The sequence below is a fragment of the Coregonus lavaretus genome, assembly GCF_964263955.1.
Source record: "Coregonus lavaretus genome assembly, chromosome: 25".
Lineage (NCBI taxonomy): Eukaryota > Metazoa > Chordata > Actinopteri > Salmoniformes > Salmonidae > Coregonus > Coregonus lavaretus.
In genome coordinates this window covers 38,195,518-38,216,785 of record NC_140012.1, presented here as the reverse complement: position 1 = coordinate 38,216,785, position 21,268 = coordinate 38,195,518, and the positions used below count along the sequence as shown (strand labels likewise).

The 21,268-nt window shown below is 42.1% G+C and overlaps 1 protein-coding gene across 3 annotated transcripts in view; it reads right to left on the bottom strand.

Moving 5' to 3' along the window:
• LOC311101197 (CUB and sushi domain-containing protein 1-like) overlaps window positions 1-21,268 on the bottom strand; it is a gene marked incomplete at both ends in the record, with an annotated part of 408,327 nt that overhangs the window by 292,260 nt on the left and 94,799 nt on the right. For all 3 annotated transcript variants that reach the window (XM_084142297.1, XM_084142298.1, XM_084142299.1), the window contains one exon: window positions 5,823-6,039. In XM_084142297.1, coding sequence (XP_083998423.1) covers window positions 5,823-6,039 — 217 coding nt within the window. The remainder of the gene's footprint in view (window positions 1-5,822; window positions 6,040-21,268) is intronic.

Below are 21,268 nucleotides of genomic sequence, written 5' to 3'. Positions count from 1 at the left end.
CACGTTAAGCATCTGCACAGAATCCCTTCGTCTGTCTGTCTGCAGCTAGTTCAGTACCAGAATAAATGAGACCTCAAATCCATTGGTATGTTGTTGTTCTTTTTGCATCTGCATTAGGCCACTTTCTTTCAGCATACAAAATGGCAAAACACAATAATTATAATAATGATAATCATCATCATCATCATCATCATCATATATCAATAATAATAGTAGTAGTAGTTTTACTATAGCTACTCCACATTCTGCTACTGGTACAGCCCATGCAGTCCATTGGACTTCATAGACATTACAATAAGGGGCTATAGTGCATTCAGACAGTATTCACACCCCTTGACATTTTCCACATTTTGTTGTGTTACAGCCTGAATTTAAAGTGTATTAAATTGAGATTTTTTTGGTCACTGGCCTACACACAATACCCCATAATGTCAAAGTACAATTATATTTTTTACTAGTTAATTAAAAATGAAAAGCTAAAACATCTTGAGTCAATAAGTATTCAACCCCTTTGTTATGGCAGGCCTAAATAAGTTCAGGAGTAAAATATTTTTATTTAACTAGGCAAGTCAGTTAAGAACAAATTCTTATTTACAATGACGGCCTACACCTGCCAAACCCGGACGACGCTGGGCCAATTGTGCGCCGCCCAATCACGGCCGGTTGTTATACAGCCTGGAATCAAACCAGGGGGTCTGTAGTGACGCCTCAAGCACTGAGATGCAGTGTCTTAGACCGCTGCGCCACTCGGGAGCCCATACACTCAGGAGTAAAATGTTGCTTAACAAGTCACATAATAAGTTGCATGGACTCACTCTGTGTGCAATAATAGTGTTTAACAAGATTTTTGAATGACTACCTGATCTCTGTATCCCACATACAATTATCTGTAAGGTCCCTCAGTCGAGCGGTGAATTTCAAACACAGATTCAACCACAAAGACCAGGGAGGTTTTCCAATGCCTCGCAAAGAAGGGCATCTATTGGTAGTTGGGTAAAAATGTCAAAAGCAGACATTGAATATCCCTTGAGTTTGGTGAAATTATTAATTACACTTTGGATGGTGTATCAATACACCCAGTCACTACAAAGATACAGGCATCCTTCCTTACTCAGTTGCTGGAGGGGAAGGAAACCGCTCAGGGATTTCACCATGAAGCCAATGGTGACTTTAACAGTTACAGAGTTTAATGGCTGTGATAGGAGAAAACTGAAGATGGATCAATAACATTGTAGTTACTCCACAATACTAACCTAATTGGCAGAGTGAAAAGAAGGAAGCCTGTACTGAATAAAAAATATTCCAAAACATGCATCCTGTTTGCAACAAGGCACTAAAGCAATACTACAAAAAATTTGGCAAAGCAATTAAGTTCATTTTTGTCCTGAATACAAAGTGTTACAGTGGGGAAAAAAAGTATTTAGTCAGTCACCAATTGTGCAAGTTCTCCCACTTAAAAAGATGAGAGAGGCCTGTAATTTTCATCATAGGTACACGTCAACTATGACAGACAAAATGAGGAAAAAAAATCCAGAAAATCACATTGTAGGATTTTTAATGAATTTATTTGCAAATTATGGTGGAAAATAAGTATTTGGTCAATAACAAAAGTTTCTCAATACTTTGTTATATACCCTTTGTTGGCAATGACACAGGTCAAATGTTTTCTGTAAGTCTTTACAAGGTTTTCACACACTGTTGCTGGTATTTTGGCCCATTCCTCCATGCAGATCTCCTCTAGAGCAATGATGTTTTGGGGCTGTCGCTGGGCAACACGGACTTTCAACTCCCTCCAAAGATTTTCTATGGGGTTGAGATCTGGAGACTGGCTAGGCCACTCCAGGACCTTGAAATGCTTCTTACGAAGCCACTCCTTCGTTGCCCGGGCGGTGTGTTTGGGATCATTGTCATACTGAAAGACCCAGCCACGTTTCATCTTCAATGCCCTTGCTGATGGAAGGAGGTTTTCACTCAAAATCTCACGATACATGGCCCCATTCATTCTTTCCTTTACACGGATCAGTCGTCCTGGTCCCTTTGCAGAAAAACAGCCCCAAAGCATGATGTTTCCACCCCCATGCTTCACAGTAGGTATGGTGTTATTTGGATGCAACTCAGCATTCTTTGTCCTCCAAACACGACGAGTTGAGTTTTTACCAAAAAGTTCTATTTTGGTTTCATCTGACCATATGACATTCTCCCAATCCTCTTCTGGATCATCCAAATGCACTCTAGCAAACTTCAGACGGGCCTGGACATGTACTGGCTTAAGCAGGGGGACACGTCTGGCACTGCAGGATTTTGAGTCCCTGGAGGCGTAGTGTGTTACTGATGGTATGCTTTGTTACTTTGGTCCCAGCTCTCTGCAGGTCATTCACTAGGTCCCCCCGTGTGGAACAAGTTCAAACAGGTGCCATTAATACAGGTAACGAGTGGAGGACAGAGGAGCCTCTTAAAGAAGAAGTTACAGGTCTGTGAGAGCCAGAAATCTTGCTTGTTTGTAGGTGACCTAATACTTATTTTCCACCATAATTTGCAAATAAATTCATTAAAAATACTACAATGTGATTTTCTGGATTTATTCTCTCTCATTTTGTCTGTCATAGTTGACGTGTACCTATGATGAAAATTACAGGCCTCTCTCATCTTTTTAAGTGGGAGAACTTGCACAATTGGTGGCTGACTAAATACTTTTTTTCCCCGCTGTATGTTTGGGGCAAATCTAATACAACACAATAATGAGTACCACTCTCCATATTTTCAAGTATAGTGGTGGCTGCATCATTTTATGGGTATGTTTGTAATCGTTAAGGACTGGGGAGTTATTCAGGATAAAAAATAAACGTAATGGAGCTAAGCACAGGCAAAATCCTAGAGGAAAACCTGGTTCAGTCTGATTTCCACCAGACACTGGGAGATGAATTCACCTTTCAGCAGGACAATAATCTAAAACACATGGCCAAATCTACACTGGAGTTCCTTACCAAGAAGACAGTGAATGTTCCGGAGTGGCCGAGTTACAGTTTTGACTTAAATGTACTTGAAAATCTATGGCAAGACCTGAAAATGTTTGTCTCGCAATGGTCAACAACCAATTTGACAGAGCTTGAAGAATTTTGAAAAAAATAATGGGCACAATCCAGGTGTGGAAAGCTCTTAGAGATTTACCCAGAAAGACTCACAGCTGTAATCGCTGCCAAAGGTGCTTTTATAAAGTATTGACTCAGACGTGTGAATACTTATGTAAATTATATATTTCTGTACTTCATTTTCAATAAATTTGCTAAAATTTCTAAAAACATGTTTTCATGTTGTCATTATCGGGTATTGTGTGTTGATGGGTGAGGAAAAAATATATTTAAACAATTTTTTATTCAGGCTGTAATAATATGTGGAATAGGTCAAGGGCTATGAATACTTTCTGAAGGCCCTGTATATGCTACATAAAAACTTAATGGGCTTCTCTTTACGCCCTAGACTTCTGCTTGCAACAGAAGAATGCATGTTACATCTGCGTCATTATACTAGGTGCTATGCATGTAATCACATTGAGCGGGCGCTGTCTCACAATTTAAATTAATTAAGTAAGTAGCCTTGGCTTGTACAAGCTGGAATGGCTCAAAGGTGCAGGAGTCTATCTCCCGTGTCTGTAGTGTGAGGCAGCTTGATGTACAACTACACCCCCTGGACAGGACACTAGTCAATCACAAGGCCTTACCCCCAATCTATCTCCTTAATACTGATTGCCAAGCAGAGAAGCACCAGATCCCATTTTTAGAGTCTTTGGTGTGACTCGACCGGGGAATCGAACTCCCAACATTCCAATCTCAGGGTGAACACTCAAACCACAATGCCACTAAGTTGGTCAACACTTTCAATTACCACTCACATATTTACTTGGTAAATACTTTTCAGCGGCAAAAGCTTATCTTCACCCTCTTTATGCAAATAGTTGTGTCAATCATCTGTTACTTAAAACATTCTGCATCTAATTAAAGCCATTCCATTTTCACTTGGAGCACAGGTATTTTGAGATTGCCTTTATTGATTGTAGGTCCCCATTACTCACTTCAACACCCAGAGGGTGCCCTCCGTACCAACCTATCGGCATACTTCAAACCTGGGAAGTGCAACCTTGGCAACCACAGGAAAGCCGTTTAGCCTGCATGTCGTTACAAATGTTCACTTGTTTCAGAAGTTTTGAGTTGATTGTCTCTTTTATAGCAAGATAAAGACTCACTGTGGTACTTTAAGTACAATTGGGAATGAATGAATGCCTTTATAACACCAATATAACTATTCAGTGGGTACACAGGAATGTTCAACACAACAAAACAACAATGTGTAGCGCAATAGCACAAAATTCGATATGCTGAAATAAGCTGTCATGTCAGCATGTACAGTGCCTTTAGAAAGTATTCACACCACTTGACTTATTCCTCATTTAGTTTTTGTTGTGCTACAGCCTGAATTCAAAATGGATGAATTATAGTAGTAGGAAGCTATCAAACTTGACCTCCTTCTAATCTTCACGCTCTCCTTCTCAAACTGAACAGAACATAGGCTAGTCCGCACACAAGATAGTGCATTTTTTTTGGACTAGGCATAATCCCTTTTTTTTTTTTGAAAGAAACATTTCACTCTCCTCCTAACCTGCCACCGTAGCCCTACACAGCACAGCCATTTTTTGATCAGCAAGTGCAGAGCAGGCCGGGGCTCAGGGTTGTAATACCCATTGCAGTGTGTAATGTAGCCTAGTTTCATTTACAACATCCCAGCAGCTTTCTTAGAAATATAACTTTGCTCTGTGCTTCTCTGAGCATGCACTTCGTAGCCTATAGCCTATAGGCTATGGATTGTTTGATTGAGACCACACTAAATAGCCTATAGGTGCAATTGACATTGCACGCCCAGCTGAGAATCAGAGATGAGAGGCGGCATCGGGCACACATCCATATATAGCCTAACAAGCAACTAATTGTAAACCAACTAATTTAGTCAATTACAAATTACATGACCCTCCTCTGGACTAGATATAAAAAAAATCAAAACCATCCCCTTGACTGAAATTGAAAAAGTGTGACCCTCCCCCATTTTCCTCCAGGTAACCATTCTGTAAATGTCAATCTGTCCCTAATTAATAACTTCACCATGCTCAAAGGAATATTCAATGTTTTTACATTTACCCATCTACCAGTAGGGGCCCTTCTTTGCGAAGCATTTGAAAACCTCCCTGATTTTTGTGGTTGAATCTGTGTCTGAAATTCACTGCTCGACTGAGGGACCTTACAGATAATTGTATGTGTGGGGTACAGAGATGAGGTAGTCATTCAAAAATCATATTAAACACTATTATTGCACACAGAGTGAGTCCATGCAACTTATTATGTGACTTGTTAAGCACATTTTTACTCCTGAACCTATTTAGGCTTGCCATAACAAAGTGGTTGAATACTTATTGACTCAAGACATTTCAGCTTTTCATTTTTTATTAATATAAATAATAAAAAATAAAACAATGTCCTTCCACTTTGACATTTATGGGGTATTTTGTGTAAACCAGTGACACAAAATCTAAATGTAATCAATTTTAAATTCAGGCTGTAACACCACAAAATGTGGAAAAAGTCAAGGGGTGTATATTAACTGTATATTAACAACCTTGACATTGCTAGCGCCACACAGGACCACTAACGTTACAACAATACAGTAGCACTAAAATCCAATGAATGCAAAACCAAGCCATTGTTAAGAAATATTCTCAGATCACCACCCAGTAGACCTACATAGAAAAATGCATATGGGCAAGTAAAGTCTGTTACCTCATTTTCAGGTTTCCTGGCTGTGGTTGTCCGTCATAAATAGAGACGATGTCACAGTCCTCTTCAAGAGCAAAGGTGTGAAATGATAACTGTATCCTGTTTCGTTCTCCTGTGATGATGATCCAGGTACAGTTGGCATAGTTTGGGTAGCCGTGGGGAAAGCCAGGACTCTCTATTGTTCCATTTAGTCCTTGTACAACACCACCACAAGTTTGACCTGAGGACAAAATCAAAGACAGACATTAGATATAATATGGATCTTTTAGATGACCAATGTAAGAATTTACATGCTGTAAATTCAGGAATATTATGCATGACTCATACTTTAGAAAAGGTGTGAAACAGCTATTTACTGTCCTCAAGTATGCCACTGAAACAGCATTGTTGTAGCACAACACATCACTCCCTTCCATTACCCATTAGAAGCCTCAGGCCTGAACACAAGAACCTCTCTTCACAAACATTAAATATATATATATATATATATATATATATATATATATATATATATATATGTGTGTATTTGGGTATGTTTTAAAGTGTTGACATATGCAAAAGTATGGTCAATTTTCCTCAGTTCTCCATTTCACGTCTCATCTCTCGCTGTTTTATATGGTGAGCAGCATGAGGGGGCCCTCCAATATCTTGGCTTATGACTGAAAAGCAGTATGCATGAAAGAGGAGTAATTTTGTATTGTTAACTGATGGACTCAAACTAAAAAGATACCCAAACCCATTGGCCTTAATCATAATCTTACCTGGAACAGCGAGACAACTTGCAATCACTATTCTGAACTGTTCCCCAAGGTGAGAAATACAGCACACACAACAACGCTTGCACACACCATGATTATACCAAGTCATTATACCTCATCAAAGAGGTGTAGAATCTTTGATGAAAGGAGATTATGCCATTGTCCTTTTAACCTCTCAAGCTTTGCAATGAAAGAGTAACAAGGTTAAATCCTGACATTCATTGCCAAGAATCATTAGCTAAAGTAAATAAACAGAGTGTGTTTCTGCATGGAGATGTCAAGCAATGATTTCAATTAAATGTGCTTGTTGCTAATAATCCCAGGCAGACATTTGTGTCAATCCAAAACCACTCATAGAAAGAAGACAGACATGTTTTTCAAGGAGAGTAGCTGAAAGGTTAGGGGTATTTTTTATTACCTGCCACTGTAAAACATTACTCTCAATTTCATATATGTTGATGTATTCTAAGAACCATGTTGCTATTCTAAGAAAATGTGTTATTCTAAGAACCATGTTGTTGTTCTAAGAACCGTTATGTCAGAAATATAAACAGTCCACAATTGTCTAGACTAGAGCTCTACATTGACAAATAACGATGAAACTACAAGCATGGGGGGTCTGTTCATATGTAAGAAAAACACTATTTTTGGAAACAAATGGAGAATGAAAAAATGCAGAATCATCAAAGCTTTGTCAACGTTTCTGAGAAAATATTTTGATAACTATGTTACCATCAAATTACAAAATCGAAAGATCTCTGAAATCATAAGCAGCAATAAAAACTGAAACACAAAAAAAATGACATTTTGCATGGACGCTACCAACCACAGCCATTATATTGGGTGAATATGACTAATCATACTGTTGTCTGGTAGAAGACATTACTTTCTGTTCACATTTAGTAAAAAATGTATCACTTTATGCCGAAACACCATTACTCAGCACATTAGTAATCCGTGAAGGACATGGAAGGTTAAAGAAGGTACCTTTTTTTAAGAAGAAGATGGACTTGGTATACCATATTTCTCTGTAAAACTATGCACTTGACAACATGCTTGACTCAGAAAGGGCTACAGTAGTTCAATAAGCTTTAGATGGTGTAACCATTTTGTCTCTCTACCCTAGCATATTTCACACAAATAAATAGACAGTCTGCAGATGGGACATGCCATCTCTCCAAATTGTTGACACTCATTGAGCACACCAAATGTGCCTAAAACATGCTCAGGCTGTAACCAGATGATGCTGGATTTGTTTGATGTTGGACACCCTCAGACATCTGTATACTGTTATTGTCTCTAACAGTATAACAGTAGGGGACTTTCTGGTCCAATGCACATTGTGTTTGTACTATAATACTGTAGGTTGGCATTTGGGTTCAGGACCATATGTGTTGGCATAGTTTTGTCATATTTTATTTGTTAGCATGACTGATAATCATAAGCTCAAATATAACCTGCAGGTCAAAAGCAAGTGCATTGTAGTTCATTACCAAAGGCACTATAAATTACCTTGTTTTTCACCACAAAATGTCCCCCCCAGTGCAACATTAATGAGATCCACAACCAGGGATTAATTTTGTCAGGATAATATAGACTAATGCACTAGTTTGAACTGACAGATAGTAGAGCTGCCCTTGCAAAGGACCAACTTGCTTGTGGAACATGAAATACAGCCTTAATTGTGCCACTGATAGCACTCTGTATTGATTAATTAACATTATCACTGCAGTAGCCAACCTGTGGTCGATGGTCAATAAATTCCCACACTTTGCCTCAATAACAACCAAGCAGGGGTCAGCTTTTGAAATAGATAGCATTGAATAAACAGTCATATACAGTGGCTTGCGAAAGTATTCACCTCCCTTGGCATTTTTCCTATTTTGTTGCCTTACAACCTGGAATTAAAATGGATTTTTGGGGGGTTTGTATCATTTGATTTACACAACATGCCTACCACTTTGAAGATGCAAAATATTTTTTATTGTGAAACAAACAAGAAATAAGACACAAAAACAGAAAACTTGAGCGTGCATAACTATTCATAACTATTCATAACTATTCAGTCAATACTTTGTAGAGCCACCTTTTGCAGCAATTACAGCTGCAAGTCTCTTGGAGTATGTCTCTATAAGCTTGGCACATCTAGCCACTGTGATTTTTGCCCATTCTTCAAGGCAAAACTGCTCCAGCTCCTTCAATTTGGAAGGTAAACCTCCGTCCCAGTCTCAAATCTCGGGAAGACTGAAACAGGTTTCCCTCAAGAATGTCCCTGTATTTAGTGCCATCCATCATTCCTTCAATTTTGACCAGTTTCCCAGTCCCTGCCGATGAAAAACATACCCACAGCATGATGCTGCCACCACCATGCTTCACTATGGGGATGGTGTTCTCGGGGTGATGAGAGGTGTTGGGTTTGCGCCAGAAATAGAGTTTTGGTGGGCGGCCCTCTCTTGGCAGGTTTGTTGTGGTGCCATATTCTTTCCATTTTTTTATAATGGATTTAATGGTGCTCCGTGGGATGTTCAAAGTTTCTGATATTATTTTATAACCCAACACTGATCTGTACTTCTCCACAACTTTGTCCCTGACCTGTTTGGAGAACTCCTTGGTCTTTATGGTGCTGCTTGCTTGGTGGTGCCCTTTGCTTAGTGGTGTTGCAGACTCTGGGGCCTTTCAGAACAGGTGTATATATACTGAGATCATGTGACAGATCATGTGACACTTAGATTGCACACAGGTGGACTTTATTTAACTAATTATGTGACTTCTGAAGGTAATTGTGTCACGATCGTCTGAAGGAGGAGACCAAAGCGCAGCGTTGCGAGTGAACATGATTTATTAATAAACGTACTCACGAAAACAAAACAAAGACGATGCGTGAAGTCCAAAATAGACAACAACAGAAACTGAGACACTGGAACATGGAACAATAACCCACAACTAACAACAGAAAACCTACATCTTAAATATGGCTCCCAATCAGAGATAACGAGCCGAACAGCTGACACTCGTTACCTCCGATTGGGAGTCAATGAACACAAACAAGCACAATCACCCAACATAGAAATACCACAACCTAGACACCCCAACATAGAAATACACCCAAAACAAATGAACATGAACACCCCTGGCTCAAGAATAAAGGTCCGTGGAGCCAGAGTGTCACATTACCCCCCCCTAAAGGTGCGACCTCCGGGCGCACCAGCAAACAGTCTAGGGGAGGGTCTGGGTGGGCGTCTGTCCCTGGTGGCGGCTCAGGCCCAGGTCGTGGTCCCCACTCCACCTTAGTCAACCTCCGCTTTCGTCTACCCTTCCTCATGACCACCCCCCAACTAAACCCCACTGGATTAAGGGGCGGCACCGGACTAAGGGGCAGCACCGGACTAAGGGGCAGCACCGGACTAAGGGGCAGCACCGGGCTAAGGGACAGTACCGGACTAAATGGCGGATCCTGGCTGGCTGGCTCTGGCGGATCCTGTCTGGCGGAAGGCTCTGGCTGATCCTGTCTGGCGGAAGGCTCTGGCTGATCCTGTCTGGCGGAGAGCTCTAGCGGCTCCGGTCTGGCGGACGGCTCTGTAGGCTCATGGCAGACGGGCGGCTTTGCAGGCTCATGGCAGACGGGCAGCTCCTGCGGCGCTTGGCAGACGGACAGTTCAGACGGCGTTGGGCAGACGGGCAGTTCAGGCGCCGTTGGGCAGACGGGCCGTTCAGACGGCGTTGGGCAGACGGACAGTTCAGGCCCCGTTGGGCAGACGGCAGACTCTGGCTGTCTGACGCGCACCGTAGGCTTCCTACGTGGCACAGGAACAGGCCGGGCTGGGCTGGCGACGCACACCGTAGGCATCCTACGTGGCGCAGGGACAGGCCGGGCTGGGCTGACGACGCACACCGTAGGCATCCTACGTGGTGCAGGGACAGGCTGAACCGGGCTGGCGACGCGCACCGTACACTTAGTGCGAGGGGCCGGAACAGGCCGTACCGTACGGGGAACACACACTACTGGCTGCACCTCGGGACTAGGAACGGGCCGGACCGAACTGGTTACACACCCCAGTACCTCATGCCGTGCCTCAACACTTTCCTTCCCTGCTTCACCCAGTAGCCCCCTTGTACTGGCGGCCATATCTGCCAACCTCTTGCACTCCTCCGGGCCGTACACCTTCTGCCCCGACGTCGTGAGCCCCCCCCAAAAAATTTTCTGGGGGTCTCTCCTCCCCGTGGACCAGGCATCTATCTTCCTCGCCAGACTCTCCAGACTCTCCATCCTCTCCTCCCAAGTCCAACTTCTCTCCTCCTCACGCGGCTTGACCCAGTCGAAGTGGATATCCGCTAGATTTGGAAAGGGCGTTGGCTCCTGGCCACGCTGCTTGGTCTCGTTGTGGTGGGTTATTCTGTCACGATCGTCTGAAGGAGGAGACCAAAGCGCAGCGTTGCGAGTGAACATGATTTATTAATAAACGTACTCACGAAAACAAAACAAAGACGATGCGTGAAGTCCAAAATAGACAACAACAGAAACTGAGACACTGGAACATGGAACAATAACCCACAACTAACAACAGAAAACCTACATCTTAAATATGGCTCCCAATCAGAGATAACGAGCCGAACAGCTGACACTCGTTACCTCCGATTGGGAGTCAATGAACACAAACAAGCACAATCACCCAACATAGAAATACCACAACCTAGACACCCCAACATAGAAATACACCCAAAACAAATGAACATGAACACCCCTGGCTCAAGAATAAAGGTCCGTGGAGCCAGAGTGTCACAAATTGGTTGCACCAGATCTTATTTATGGGCTTCATAGCAAAGGGGGTGAATACATATGCACGCACCACTATTCCGTTATTTATTTTTTTAGTTATTTTTTTCATTTCACATCACCAATTTGGACTATTTTGTGAATGTCCATTACATGAAATCCAAATAAAAATCAATTTAAATTACAGGTTGTAATGCAACAAAATAGGAAAAACGCCAAGGGGGATGAATACTTTTGCAAGGCACTGTAGATATATACAGTGGGGAGAACAAGTATTTGATACACTGCCGATTTTGCAGGTTTTCCTACTTACAAAGCATGTAGAGGTCTGTCATTTTTATCATAGGTACACTTCAACTGTGAGAGACGGAATCTAAAACAAAAATCCAGAAAATCACATTGTATGATTTTTAAGTAATTAATTTGCATTTAATTGCATGACATAAGTATTTGATCACCTACCAGTAATAATTCCGGCTCTCACAGACCTGTTAGTTTTTCTTTAAGAAGCCCTCCTGTTCTCCACTCATTACCTGTATTAACTGCACCTGTTTGAACTCGTTACCTGTATAAAAGACACCTGTCCACATACTCAATCAAACAGACTCCAACCTCTCCACAATGGCCAAGACCAGAGAGCTGTGTAAGGACATCAGGGATAAAATTGTAGACCTGCACAAGGCTGGGATGGGCTACAGGACAATAGGCAAGCAGCTTGGTGAGAAGGCAACAACTGTTGGCGCAATTATTAGAAAATGGAAGAAGTTCAAGATGACGGTCAATCACCCTCGGTCTGGGGCTCCATGCAAGATCTCACCTTGTGGGCCATCAATGATCATGAGTCCCGTCTGGACTACTGCAACTCGCTGTTGGCTGGCCTCCCTGCCTGTGCCATTAAACCCCTACAGCTCATCCAGAATGCCGCAGCCCGTCTGGTGTTCAACCTTCCCAAGTTCTCTCACGTCACCCCCCTCCTCCGCACACTCCACTGGCTTCCAGTTGAAGCTCGCATCCGTTACAAGACCATGGTGCTTGCCTATGGAGCAGTGAGGGGAACGGCACCTCTGTACCTTCGGGCTCTGATCAGTCCCTACACCCAAACGAGGGCATTGCGTTCATCCACCTCTGGCCTGCTGGCTCCCCTTCCTCTGCGGAAGCATAGTTCCCGCTCAGCCCAGTCAAAACTGTTCGCTGCTCTGGCACCCCAATGGTGGAACAAGCTCCCTCACGACGCCAGGACAGCGGAGTCACTCACCACCTTCCGGAGACATTTGAAACCCCACCTCTTTAAGGATTACCTGGGATAGGATAAAGTAATCCTTCTACCCCCCCCCCCCCCCCCCACCCCAAAAAAAAAAATTGTAAAGTGGTTTTCCCACTGGCTATAGGGTGAATGCACCAATTTGTGAGTCGCTCTGGATAAGAGCGTCTGCTAAATGACGTAAATGTGCCCTTGAGCAAGGCACTTAACCCTAATTGCTCCTGTAAGTCGCTCTGGATAAGAGCGTCTGCTAAATGACTAAAATGTAAATGTAAATGTAGGAAGGTGAGGGATCAGCCCAGAACTACATGGCAGGACCTGGTCAATGACCTGAAGAGAGCTGGGACCACAGTCTCAAAGAAAACCATTAGTAACACACTACGCCGTCATGGATTAAAATCCTGCAGCGCACGCAAGGTCCCCCTGCTCAAGCCAGCGCATGTCCAGGCCCGTCTGAAGTTTGCCAATGACCATCTGGATGATCCAGAGGAGGAATGGGAGAAGGTCATGTGGTCTGATGAGACAAAAATAGAGCTTTTTGGTCTAAACTCCACTCGCCGTGTTTGGAGGAAGAAGAAGGATGAGTACAACCCCAAGAACACCATCCCAACCGTGAAGCATGGAGGTGGAAACATCATTCTTTGGGGATGCTTTTCTGCAAAGGGGACAGGACGACTGCACAGTATTGAGGGGAGGATAGATGGGGCCATGTATCGCGAGATCTTGGCCAACAACCTCCTTTCCTCAGTAAGAGCATTGAAGATGGGTCGTGGCTGGGTCTTCCAGCATGACAACGACCTGAAACACACAGCCAGGGCAACTAAGGAGTGACTCCGTAAGAAGCATCTCAAGGTCCTGGAGTGGCCTAGCCAGTCTCCAGACCTGAACCCAATAGAACATCTTTGGAGGGAGCTGAAAGTCCATATTGCCCAGCGACAGCCCCGAAACCTGAAGGATCTGGAGAAAGTCTGTATGGAGGAGTTGGCCAAAATCCCTGCTGCAGTGTGTGCAAACCTGGTCAAGACCTACAGGAAACTTATGATCTCTGTAATTGCAAACAAAGGTTTCTGTACCAAATATTAAGTTCTGCTTTTCTGATGTATCAAATACTTATGTCATGCAATAAAATGCAAATTAATTACTTAAAAATCATACAATGTGATTTTCTGGATTTTTGTTTTAGATTCCGTCTCTCACAGTTGACGTGTACCTATGATAAAAATTACAGACCTCTACATGCTTTGTAAGTAGGAAAACCTGCAAAATCGGCAGTGTATCAAATACTTGTTCTCCCCACTGTATATACATATATATATATATCCTATGATCAAGAAGCTGAGAACCTAAAAGGTAGCCTAAGCGATATGACGTAGATGCAGAAAGTAAACAGCATAGTGGATCAATTTCCGCAACAACTAAGATCGTTAAAGCGCGAGGCTCAACTTCTCCACTGTTTTGGGCCCGTCGCTACCACACTAACAGCGTGAAGCGAACCCTTGCACATGCGCAGATACTGTGTGTGACTGTGTGAGAGCGAAGTGTTGCATCTCGCTCATCTCAATATCTGTGGTGCTGCTCATGGCAACGTCATTTCTCTGGGTCTACCTTTAAAAATTAAATAAAAATATAATGTAGAAGCATTTCACATTTGATAATGAAACAAAGGTCATGTTTGACATTCACGGAAGAATTTAGGGAAAACAATGGTAACAATCATCTCATGAAAATGTATGTAAGAGATTGTTGTTCTCCCTTTTGCAAATGTCATTCACATGATTTCGAGTAATGTCATTCACATGATTTCGTGTCAGTCAATCATAGTCCACTGTAATTGAAGCATGGATTTTCAATTTGCCCGCTTTTCCAATGACTCACAATGCTGCATCGTAACGGTGTCACAATCTTGATGTGTGATAGTCAATGCAATTATAGGACATCACAAAGCCACTTCTCCCCACAACACCTTAGATTGGAACACTGCAATGTGAAACCACCCTCTGCCTTATATGATTCTGTTTGGTTGGCTTGATGTTAGCTTTGTTGGTCAGATAATCTATGGCAATTGCAATAATGGAATTTTCTTTAAATGTGTGTGGAAATGTTTGCAGGCATGTTTGCTGAAATGTTGATGTCTCCTTGGAGCTTAACAATTACTCCTGCTTACAAAAGAGGCTCATCTCAAGCTTGAATTAATGTCAAAATGGCAAGGGATTCAAGAAGATTCGCTGATAATAGTAGCTTGCCGTGTTACTTGTGGGTTTATTTGTATTTTTTTTTACATATCTTTCCTCAAACAGTTGGTTCTGACCTTATATGAGAGGTTGGAATATTAGCATAATTACATTGTTACAGTTAGGGTTAAGGTCAGGTTTAGAATAAGGGTTAGGGTTAAGGTTAAGGTTAGAGTTAGGGCTAGGGTTTTGGTTAAAGGGTAATAAAATAAAATATCAACTTCATATTCATCATCTCCAGCACCACCCCATCATCAACATATGTGAAAATGGCGCGTTTCTATGTTTTGTAGTAAAAAAGTGTTTCAAATGACATCATCAACCAATTAGTAGGCAATGCCTAATCTAAATTGGTTAAAATCACTTGATGCACAGCGATGATGTCATTGGAAACACCTATTCTCCTCTGTTTTTACTACAAAACATAAAAACGTGCAATTTCCACATATTATGTTGAAGGTCGGGGGTGTTGCTGGAGATGAGTTTAGGGTTAGGATAAGGGTTAAGGTTAGAGTTAGGGTTAGTAGATATTTCATTGAAAGTCTGTAGATTGATAATTGTTATGGACTGCACCAAGTGTTGACCATGAAGCCAGTGAAGTAGATAACTTATTTCAGCAGAAGTGCTCTTGTACTGATTGGTGTATTTCTGAACGTCATCGGATGTCATTGTTCTAACACAGCATGCTGTGATCACTCATTAGAGTATCATTAATATATGTTTACTGTAAATTAATAAAAAGGTAATTTGCCCCCACCCCTGGAGACGCAACCAACTGGGTATTCATCATAGATGTCAGTTCTCTTTCCTTATTCATGGAGTTACAGTGCTTTGCAAAAGTATTCACCCCCTTGGCATTTTTCCTATTTTGTTGCATTACAACATGTAATTTAAATGGATTTTTATTTGGATACATAAAATAGTCAAAATTGGTGAAGTGAAATGAAAAAAATAACTTATTTCAAGAAATTCTAGAAAATAAATAAAGGAAAAGTGGTGCGTGCATATGTATTCACCCCCTTTGCTATGAAGCCCCTAAATAAGATCTGGTGCAAACAATTACCTTCAGAAGTCACATAATTAGTTAAATAAAGTCCACCTGTGTGCAATCTAAGTGTCACATGATCTCAGTATATATACACCTGTTCTGAAAGGCCCCAGAGTCTGCAACACCACTAAGCAAGGGGCACCACCAAGCAAGCGGCACCATAAAGACCAAGGAGTTCTCCAAACAGGTCAGGGACAAAGTTGTGGAGAAGTACAGATCAGTGTTGGGTTATAAAAAAATATCAGAAACTTTTAACATCCCACGGAGCACCATTCAATCCATTATTAAAAAATGGAAAGAATATGGCACCACAACAAACCTGCCAAGAGATGGCCGCCCACCAAAACTCACGGACCAGGCAAGGAGGGCATTAATCAGAGAGGCAACAGAGACCAAAGATAACCCTGAAGGAGCTGCAAAGCTCCACAGTGGAGATTGGAGTATCTGTCCATAGGACCCTTTTAAGCCGTACACTCCACAGAGCTGGGCTTTATGGAAGAGTGGCCAGAAAAAAGCCATTGCTTAAAGAAAAAAATAAGCAAAGACGTTTGGACTCCTGAGTGGCGCAGGGGTCTAAGGCACTGCTTCACAGTGCTAGCTGTGCCACTAGAGATCCTGGTTCGAGTCCAGGCTCTGTCGCAGCCGGCCGAGACCGGGAGACCCATGGGCGGCGCACAATTGGTCCAGCATCGTCCAAGGTAGGGGAGGGTTTGGCCGGCAGGGATGGGGGTTTGTTTCCCACGGGGGGCCAGTATTTAAAAAACATGTATGCATTCACTAACTGTAAGTCGCTCTGGATAAGAGCGTCTGCTAAATGAGTAAAATGTAATGTAAATGTGTTCGCCAAAAGCCATGTGGGAGACTCCCCAAACATATGGAAGAAGGTACTCTGGTCAGATGAGACTAAAATTTATATATTTTTGCCATCAAGGAAAACACTATGTCTGGCGCCAACCCAACACCTCTCATCACCCCGAGAACACCATCCCCACAGTGAAGCATGGTGGTGGCAGCATCATGCTGTGGGTATGTTTTTCATCGGCAGGGACTGGGAAACTGGTCAGAATTGAAGGAATGATGGATGGCGCTAAATACAGGGACATTCTTGAGGGAAACCTGTTTCAGTCTTCCAGAGATTTGAGACTGGGACGGAGGTTCACCTTCCAACAGGACAATGATCCTAAGCATACTGCTAAAGCAACACTCGAGTGGTTTAAGGGGAAACATTTAAATGTCTTGGAATGGCCTAGTCAAAGCCCAGACCTCAATCCAATTGAGAATCTGTGGTATGACTTAAAGATTGCTGTACACCAGCGGAACCCATCCAACTTGAAGGAGCTGGAGCAGTTTTGCCTTGAAGAATGGGCAAAAATCCCAGTGGCTAGATGTGCCAAGCTTATAGAGACATACCCCAAGAGACTTGCAGCTGTAATTGCTGCAAAAGGTGGCTCTACAAAGTATTGACTGAATAGTTATGAATAGTTATGCACGCTCAAGTTTTCTGTTTTTGTGTCTTATTTCTTGTTTGTTTCACAATAAAAAATATTTTGCATCTTCAAAGTGGTAGGCATGTTGTGTAAATCAAATGATACAAACCCCCAAAAAATCCATTTTAATTCCAGGTTGTAAGGCAACAAAATAGGAAAAATGCCAAGGGGGGTGAATACTTTCGCAAGCCACTGTACACACTATCGGTCAAAAGTTTTAGAACACCTACTCATTCAAGGGCTTTCTTTATTTTTACTATTTTCTACATTGTAGTATAATATTGAAGTCATCAAATCTATGAAATAACACATATGGAATCATGTAGTAAACAAAAAAGTGTTAAACAAATCAATATATATTTGAGATTTGAGATTCTTCAAATAGCCACCCTTTGCCTTGATGACAGCTTTGCACACTCTTGGCATTCTCTCAACCAGCTTCACCTGGAATGCTTTTCCAATAGTCTTGAAGGAGTTCCCACATATCCTGAGCACTTGTTGGCTGCTTTTCCTTCACTCTGCGGTCCGACTCATCCTAAACCATCTCAATTTGGTTGAGGTCGGGGGATTGTGGAGTCCAGGTCATCTGATGCAGCACTCCATCACTCTCCTTCTTGGTAAAATAGCCCTTACACAGCCTGGAGGTGTGTTGGGTCATTGTCCTGTTGAAAAACAAATGATAGTCCCACTAAGCCCAAACCAGATGGGATGGCATATCGCTGCAGAATGCTGTGGTAGCCATGCTGGTTAAGTGTGTCTTGAATTCTAAATAAATCAGAGACAGTGTCACCAGCAACGCACCCCCACACCATCACAACTCCTCCCCCATGCTTCACGGTGGGAACCACACACACGGCGGTTGGAACCAAAAATCTCAAATTTGGACTCATCAGACCAAAGGACAGATTTCCACCGGTCTAATGTCCATTGCTCATGTTTCTTGGCCCAAGCAAGTCTCTTCTTCTTATTGGTGTCATTTAGTAGTGGTTTCTTTGCAGCAATTCGACCATGAAGGCCTGATTCATGCAGTCTCCTCTGAACAGTTGATGTTGAGATGTGTCTGTTACTTGAGCTCTGTGAAGCATTTATTTTGGGCTGCAATCTGAGGTGCAGTTAACTCTAATGAACTTATCCTCTGCAGCAGAAGTAACTCTGGGTCTTCCTTTCCTGTGGCGGTCCTCATGAGAGTCAGTTTCATCATAGCGCTTGATGGTTTTTGCGACTGCACTTGAAGAAACGTTATTGACATTTTCCGGATTGACTGACCTTCATGTCTTAAAGTAATGATAGACTGTCGTTTCTCTTTGCTTATTTGAGCTGTTCGTGCCATAATATGGACTTGGTCTTTTACCAAATAGGGCTATCTTCTGTTTACCACCCCTACCTTGTCACAACATAACTGATTGGCTCAAACGCATTAAGAAAGAAATTCCACAAATTCACTTTTAACAAGGCACACCTGTTAATTGAAATGCATTCCAGGTGACTACCTCATGAAGCTGGTTGAGAGAATACCAAGAGTGTGCAAAGCTGTCATCAAGGCAAAGGGTGGCTACTTGAAGAATCTCAAATATAACCTTTATTTTGATTTGTTGAACACTTTTTTGTTACTACATGATTCCATATGTGTTCTTTCATAGTTTTGATGTCTTCACTATTATTCTACAATGTAGAAAATAGTAAAAATAAAGAAAAACCCTTGAATGAGTAGGTGTGTCCAAATTTTGACTGATACTGTATATACACTACATGGCCAAAAGTATGTAGACACCCCTTCAAATTAGTGGATTCAGCTATTTCAGCCACACCCATTGCTGACAGGTGTATAAAATCGAGCACACAGCCATGCAATCTCCATAGACAAACATTGAAAATAGAATGGCCTTACTGAAGAGCTCAGTGGCGTTCAACATGGCACTGTCATAGGATGCCACCTTTCCAAGAAGTCAGTTTGGCAAATGTATGCCCTGCTAGAGCTGCTTTGGTCAACTGTAAGTTCTGTTATTATGAAGTAGAAACGTCTAGGAGCAGCAACGGCTCAGTCGCGAAGTGGTAGGCCACACAAGCTCACAGAACGGGACCGCCGAGTGCTGAAGCGCGTAGCGCGTAAAAATAATCTGTCCTCGATTGCAACACTTACTACCGAGTTCCAAACTGCCTCTGGAAGCAATGTCAGCACAAGAACTGTTAGATGAGAGCTTCATGAAATCGGTTTCTATGACCGAGCAGCCGCACACAAGCCTAAGATCTCCATGTGCAATGCCAAGCGTTGGCTGGAGTGGTGTAAAGCTAGCCGCAATTGGACTCTGGAGCAGTGGAAACCATCTGGCAGTCTGACGGACAAATCTGGGTTTGGCGGATGCCAGGAGAACGCTACCTGCCCGAATGCATACTGTAAAGTTTGGTGCAGGATGAATAATGAACTGGGGCAGTTTTTCATGGTTCAGGCTCCTTAGTTCCAGTGGAGGGAAATCTTAACGCTACAGCATACAATTACATTCTAGACGATTCTGTGCTTCCAACATTGTAGCAACAGTTTGGGGGAAGGCCCTTTCCTGTTTCAGCATGACAATGCCCCCATGCACAAAGCGAGGTCCATACAGAACTGTTTTGTTGAGATCGGTGTGGAAGAACTTGACTGGCCTGCACAGAGCCCTGACCTCAACCCCATCGAACACCTTTGGGATGAATTGGAACGCTGACTGCGAGCCAGGCCTAATCGCCCAACATCAGTGCCCAAGCTCACAAATGCTCTTGTGGCTGAATGAAAGCTAGTCCCCGCAGCAATGTTCTAACATTGCGTGGAAAGCCTTCCAAAAAGTGTGGAGGCTGTTATAGCAGCAAAGGGGGGACCAACTCCATATTATTGCCCATGATTTTGGAATGAGATGTTTGACGAGCAGGTGTCCACATACTTTTGGGAATGTAGTGTATATATACGTTTGGGGTCACTTAGAAATGTCCTTGTTTTTTAAATAAAAGCAATTTTTTTGTCCATTAAAATAACATAAAATTGATCAGAAATACAGTGTAGACATTGTTAATGTTGTAAAGGGCTATTGTAGCTCGAAACGGCTGATTTTTTATGGAATATCTACATAGACAAACATTGAAATCCCTTCTGTAAAGGGAGTTGTACACAGCTTTGTACGAGATCTTCAGTTTCTTGGCAATTTCTCGCATGGAATAGCCTTCATTTCTCAGAACAAGAATAGACTGATGAGTTTCAGAAATTTTTTATTTTTTTCTGGCCATTTTGAGCCTGTAATCGAACCCACAATTGCTGATGCTCCAGATACTCAACTATTCTCAAGAAGGCCAGTTTTATTGCTTCTTTAATAACAACAGTTTTCAGCTGTGCTAACATAATTGCAAAAGGGTTTTCTAATGATCAATTAGCCTTTTAAAATGATAAACTTGGATTAGCAAACACAACGTGCCATTGGAACACAGGACTGATGGTTGCTGATAATGAGCCTCTATACGCCTATGTAGATATTCCATTAACAATCAGCCGTTTCCAGCTACAATAGCCATTTACAACATTAACAATGTGTACACTGTATTTCTGATCATTTTGATGTTATTTTAATGGACATTTCTAAGTGACCCCAAACTTTTGAACGGTAGTGCATATATATATATATATATATATATATATATATATATATAACAAGAAGCTTATGAGTTATAGTTATAGTTATAGCTGCACAGTAATAATTTAACTGCACTTCCTATTTAAATAACATTGACCATGTCTGCTGTCTCTCTCCATGCAATGCATTTTCAGTCGTATTTTTAAACACCCACACAAATACTATAAATAACAGTAGCACAAAATCACAATCTGTAGGGAACACATCAACAATGCATATCAGGAGCCAGACAAA